The 6656-nt window shown below is 43.1% G+C and overlaps 1 protein-coding gene across 1 annotated transcript in view; it reads left to right on the top strand.

The window, feature by feature from the left end:
• Window positions 1-778, top strand: part of NPTX2 (neuronal pentraxin II) — a gene marked incomplete at its 5' end in the record, with an annotated part of 8419 nt that extends 7641 nt beyond the window's left edge. The window contains one exon of the mRNA XM_008950296.1: window positions 774-778. Within this exon, the coding sequence (XP_008948544.1) occupies window positions 774-778 (5 nt within the window). The remainder of the gene's footprint in view (window positions 1-773) is intronic.
• Window positions 779-6656: the final 5878 nt, after the last annotated feature.

Genomic DNA, 6656 nt, shown 5'->3' with positions numbered 1-6656 from the left:
AGAGCGTCTGCTAGATTTATAGCTGCAATCATTTCCTGTTCAAGTGCCCCTTTTAGTAGGACAATCTTTTGTGCAATCTAAAGCACTTATTTTTCTCTCTGCCCTTCCCCAATCTTAACTCCAAAAAGAACAAAAAAAAAAATTGAGTAAGCTGCCTCAGTGCAAACATAGCTGCTAGCTTGGGGCATTGTGCCTGACAATGGAAGAAGCACTTCTTGGCTGAGCAGTCCTTGCTTTCTCCTGGCCTGGTCCGAAAACACGCTTTGGCCTGGAGCAGCCTTTCAGTTAGGCTGAGTTCAGCACATCAGTTCTGGCAGGAAGGGGGCATGGCTGTGCACATGTTAACTGTAGTACTCCTGACAATGTGCAGGTGCAGACACTGTGCTAAGAGTAACAGGCTGAATGTGAATCCTTCCTTCCAGTGTATTGTCTCCCCTTTGAATTGAAGCCATCTTTTCTAGCCCTTTTTAAAGAAATCACTTAATCCTTATGTGACAGTGGTTATGGTGCAGCTATGGGTAGAGCAAAACAGCCACTGTCTTGAGTGCAAGGGTCTTACTTTTTAATTTGCTGATTAGAATTCCATATTTTATGGTGAGAAGGCAATGTATCTGGAGACGTGCTCTTCTAGCCCTAGAAAGGGCTGGGTCACCAGCCTAGCTCCACTGAGATAAAGATGCTTCAGGTAAGGTTCTGGCCCCAAGCCTGTGTCTCGCTAGCCAGGATCCCAGTGTAGATGGGTGCTTGAGAGATTGTATTTGTATTCTCTGTAGGCTGAATGTACTGAATTTGTAGTGACCTGGCCTGTAAACTTTTCTCTATTGTTTCTCTTGCTTTACTCAATGTCTTTTTTTGAATATACAAGCTGTGATTAAGTGAATTTCCATTTTGGTTTGCTTTGAAAGGCCTTTTTATGAGCAAGTGCCAAAGTTCAGTTTGTGCTTGCTGAAAATTGCTATATATTTTTCCAGCATAAGTCTTCTGCACTGTTTTCTATGTTATTATAATGGTCCTATGTAATATGAAAATGTGCTGGCTTTTCAGTTCTCGTTGACTGTCTCCTCTGTAAGCACTGGGCTGACTTTTTTTATCATTTCCTCTTGGTATTTTGCAAAGAGTGTTCCTGTTTCCCTGGCATTGATGTGACTACTTGGTTTGTGGCTCGCAGATAGCAAATGCACTGTATTGGGAAATAGTTAATACTTTTGTTATTTAAAAGAAAAAATATTTAAGGGGGGGAGGGAGATGGGGAATTTCTAAAGCTAAATATCATATTTTATTTTTCATATGTTTGAATTGTAAGAATAATATGGTGACAGTCCCATTTGTAGGATAAAGTTACATATTTCCATTAATATGTAGTATGCTGTTCTTAAAAGAAAATTCTTATAATGAACTTTTAATTAAAATGCACTGTAAAATGAGTCTTTTAATTCCTTCATAGTCACACACGACACTGAACGTTCTCTTTCGTAGCTGCTGTGAGTTCAGCTGCCACCTCTCTAGACTGAGAGAAGTACAGTCCTGTAAGAACTTATCTTCATTCCCTGAATGTCTTAAATCACTCTTCAACCAGAAAGGGTTTAGCCAGGGGAGAGAGTCTCCACACAGGGATGTGGTGGGGTGGCTGCAGCTCGGGCTGAGATCTGCCTCCTGCCCCTGGGATCTCCTAGGCACTAGTCTGCCATGGCCTGGGATACAGCAGCTCCATTTGAGGGGGAGACACAGAAAATATGTTCATATTTATACAGTTTTGAGAGACTGTAAGTATGACCCTTTCTGGGTGAATGTACTGGCTGTAGGCAGCTTTAGTGTCCCAAACCATTGTGAAAAGTACAGTTCAACAAGGAGATGGCTTGTTGGAATGTGGTAGCAGAGGCACTGCACTGGTGCAAGCTGTAAAAGGCAGTGCCTGTGGGGTCCATGCTTACCCTTCTGTTGAGTGTAAACCAAATGCCCTGCTTGGTAAACTAACAAGCTGAGAGTGCTCTTTGTAACAACAGCCAGCTGGGGCAGAAATATTTCTCCAGCTCTGATGTCCTTCTCTGGCCATAGAGAGCTTGAAGTTCCTGTGAAACATGATGCAACTGTTTCAAATGTTCTCATTCTGACACACAGACACACCTCCTCCCCCCAACTCACAACAGTCCTTCCCATGCCCTGAGGAAGTAAAACCCAGAAACTCTTCAATATCCAAAGAATCTGTGTCCTAAGAGCAGGCAGAGTGAATTTCTGATTTTTATGTGGGCTGGAGACCAGCAGAGGCATCAGCCCTCCACTCAGTTCACCTGTCTTTATCAGCTTTTTTTTCCAAAGGGAAGGAACTGAAGTCTGGAGATAGTTGTGCTGAGATCTGCCCTTTCAGGAAATTACTTCTGTATATTCCATTCTTAAAAGGTGGTATGGTGAAATTGTCTTAGACACTTCCCTGTATGGCTAGGAGCCTGTTTGTGGACGTGGTCTATTTTTTTAAACACCAACTCAGTGTTTGGATTAATTTGCTGGTGGAGGGAAGCAGAGGGTCTTTACACTGTTAGCCATGCTGATCTTTACTCAGATTGTTATTTAAACACACTCCCAGCCTTCGGATTGACTTCAGCACTGCCTTTAACATAAACAGCTGAGTAGGAAGCCTCACCTGTGTGAGGAGGGGTTTGTGGCTGGGGGCTTTAGCTGCTGTGTTCCCTGCTGGTGTTTAACTGCTGGTGTTGCCCAGTGGCTGGCTGCTTCTGTCCTCGGGTTCTGCTCAGGGGCCGTGTGGGAGGAGTGTAACAGAACTTCAGTGCAGAAATCAAGACTAAAAGTTGGGTTTTTTCTAAGGTATGTCAAGGTGTGAGGGTGTTTGGGGAGGTTCATGCTATTGCAACCTGACCTACAGCTGGTCAGGATCTTTTCTTCTAAAGATAAACAACTCAGTCCTCTGGTTTTGGAGTTGTTGTTTACTGATTGCATAACCAAGATAGTAGGGATTTGCAGGGAGGCTTTTAGATTTATTTTTTTTTTTAGACACTGACTTCAGTAAGAGCTAAAGCTATGGAGTATATACTCTGTTGAAAAGACTTTTTAAATTTATTTGTTTTTTACTTGATGTAGTCTTTCTTTTGTGCAACAGTACCTTTTTCATTAAAAAGAAAATATGTGTATTGATTTTTGTACCTTTGTCTTGTGATGAAATGCTGCAGCTGTTATTCTGCTGCTCCACATTCTGGGAGTCACATGTTTTATGTGCATATGTAAGCAGATGGCAAAACAGGAGTAAATATTACCATATTCCAGCATCTGTACTGTTTATGGAGTGTGGAAGTGACAAGACAACCTTCAGTTCCCAAACTGCTCTGAATACACAGAAGTAATAACTTGTGGAAAGCTGACTGACAGCTAGAGCACTTGGAACATGGAATAATGCAGATTTCTACAAAATCTGTTCTTGTTTTAAACCAGACAGAGCTAGGACTCTGCAAAGTGGTATCAGTGATCCTACCAAGTCAGCCTCCTGGGAGCTGTGAACTGGTGAGCTCTTCAGATGACTTCCTGGGTGGGAACACCATCCAGTCAGTTTCTGTGTTGCACTGTTCTCTTTGGATATACTCAATGGGTTTAATGGCTGGTGAGCAGCAAATCCAGGTTGTATTTCTTCAAAGGCAAGTTTTTTGGACTAACTGGCTGGCATTGGAAAATGTAGATCACGTCGTAGGTTCGGCGTTTGCTTGAAGGGTTTCGGCACACACTTGCTGTCTAACTAGAGCCACGTGTTGCTGAGGGGAGGAGGACCACCTCTGGGATCCCACCCTGAACAGGAGATAACTCCCTTGGGCCCATGACTTTCTGCTGGGTGGCACTTGCTCGTTAAACTATTTAGATCTCAGGAATGCAAGGAAGACCACAGGCATTATTGCTGATAATAATGGCAATGGCTCTAACCTCGTTTTTACACACACTTCCCCAGTGTTTGAAGATGTAAGACTGCCAGGGAGAAGCTGTTTCTGTTTTCCTCCAGAGAGCTGGTTTCCCTCAAGCCTCTCCTAAAGGTGAAATATGGGCCAGTGGCAAAGCTGATGCATTGTATTGGGTGTTTAAAGCTGGTACTTCCTCAGTCAAGATAGCTTGTTCTTAAAAAAAATGTTTATATAACCACAGAGTAGACTTATTTCTTGTTTGCAATAGCACCTATCCCTGTATATATAGGCTCCTCATCCAGCTGATTTCAGTTACCCAGCTTGCAAAGGAACGTCTGCTCCCTTCTACTGCCTCGTCCTTAGGAAGACCTGAGTCTTGCTAGAAGTGTGGATACAGGAGAAAATGGCCTGGCTGAGGCTCTTACCACAGATGATGTTCCCTTGATGCTGCTGTAGAAATCTGAGGCTAGGCACAGCAAGGACCCTGCTGATGGAGAGAGTCAAGTACCATACAACTCACTGCAGAAATGAAAGGTCTCTTAGTAGCCAGGGAATCTAGGGATTTTGAAGGTGTTGCAGGATTTTTTTCTGGAATTTCCAAAAGCAAAAGCTGGACCTTGATAGCGTTCGTGGTTTAGCTGTGAGGCTTAAATAATACATAAGTTTTACAGACCTAAAGATCTTCTGGAAAGAATTGAATTAATTGCACCCCTGGCTATAGCCATTTCTAAAAAGCTGCACTTAGAAAAGTATAAATTTGCACAAGGAGTTCAAAGGCCCATTTCTTTCCTCAGGGGAAGGCCGGGCTGATAGTTTGGCAAAGCTTTAAAACCAGAAGCTCCTTGATGCCACTGAGAGAAATTGTTTTATTTATTAAAGACGCCTCATGTTTCACCTGGGGTGGCTCTGAGCACACGTTTGTCCAAGCAGTTTGTCTCTAGCAGGGCTGTCCCCAGGTGCTCCCACCACAGGCAGGGTGCTGAGCAGCCTCCTCTGCAGGACCCACTCCTTCCCTCGCTACCCGTCGGCTTGCACGGGATCACGGGGCAGAGCTTACCTCCCAAAGGGGATCCCGAGTGTCTGTGGCACAGCCTGTGCCTTGCTTCTGGACTAAAAGATGTTTGCAAGAGGTTTGCCCTGATTTTTGGGTTGCTAAGCTGTTCCCACCAGCAGTTCTGGAGTGCTTATTAAGAATAAATATCCAGCATGGTAACTGAATGACGAAATAGGAGGGTGTTTTTAAAGTACTAGGTGCTCTCTTACTTTTGTATTTTCCAAAACACTTAAACCAGCTTATGAGTAACTTAAAATCCTTATGCTACTGCAACCAGGTTGGTCACTTAGGCTTTTCTCCACAACAAAAGATTGCTCTCCTGACCTCACTGGCCAAAAGAGAACTGATTTCAAGGGCAATTCACTTGTTAAAAAGAGTATGCTAAAACCTTCTGGGTTACAACACTAGCAAAGCGATTTATAACTTTCCTTTTTTCATTATTTTTTATGATTTTGTTGGTGTTTGCTGCTGATCAGCAGTGGGAAGCCAGCCATGTCATCATGCTGTGGGCCCAGACGTGGCTGGGTTTTCTGCACCAAAAAGCAGTTGTTTCTCCTCCTGTTTCAGAGGGCTCAGAGCAGGCAGTTACCTCCTCTCTGGTGCAGAGCTGGGAAGAGATTGTCCTGTGCAGTCTTCTATCTCTGCAACTGGAAGAGTCTGGGAGAAATGATGTGCACTGACTCTTAATTTCATGTGAGATTTCCCTGTGGGAGATATTTGTGTCTGACAAAATGGGACCGACCTAGATTTGCTTTCCAGGGATGGTGTTGCTCACAGGAATGTGTTGTGTTTTAGACTAAGGTTTCTCTTTTTTCCTTTTCTACCTTCTTTATGGCAAATTATAAATGGTTGATAAACACCTATAATAAAACACAGATATGTGTTGGCAAACTGTCCTTTTTTCCATTAAAGAAAGTTGTTACTTCTGTTGTAGAGAGTACATATCCTCCTAAGAGATCAAATTATTTATGGCAGTACATTAATTAACTTTTTCAAGGCTTCTAAATTCTTGGAGCTACATCTAGCTCCAGGGATAATTGCAGTAGGTAAATACCTCACTGCATCACATACAATTTAATGTAACTGGAAAGCAACTGTCAATATGTGCTTTGGAGTTCTGGCCTGCTGGGGGCTGTGGTCAAGTGGAAAACTAACACCTGGAAGGTGTTTTGGAAGGGCAGTGATCAGAACCTGCTAGTTGGCTGGTTATGGTGGGCACAGACACCCAGGCAATTCAGGGGGCTTCCAGAGCTGGTTTGGGCACCAGTTTTACTTGTGTATATATCTGTGCTCTTATCTTAACTCTGAAGCTGTACTAGCATTCTTGCTCACCCAGAGTGACTCTCGTTTTGGTCTTGGTGGCAGCAGATTTAACTCTGCTCTCGTGTTCACCAGCAGCTCTGGTGATTTTTCTACTGGCTGTTCTGCTTTGTACTGAGACTCAGGCTTTGTACGTTTAACCTCTTGAATTTTAGTGTGTCTGTTCACAAGTATTTGGCATTGTTCATGTATGCTGCTATGGTTACTCAGGCACCACTGACTGCACAGGTCAGCTTAGAAGAGCTTTAAAAAAGTATTTGGGACAGAATGCAGTTCTCACTTTTTAATTTAAGACCTGGCACATCATTTTGAACAAGTTACATAGAGTATAATGTCTTTCTTGTTTTCCCTCCACTTGGGATTTGTAAAAAAAAACATAAGAAAAA

Source organism: Merops nubicus, unplaced genomic scaffold (genome assembly GCF_000691845.1).
Source record: "Merops nubicus isolate BGI_N331 unplaced genomic scaffold, ASM69184v1 scaffold6982, whole genome shotgun sequence".
Classification (NCBI taxonomy): Eukaryota; Metazoa; Chordata; class Aves; order Coraciiformes; family Meropidae; genus Merops; species Merops nubicus.
This window is presented reverse-complemented; position numbering and strand designations above follow the sequence as displayed.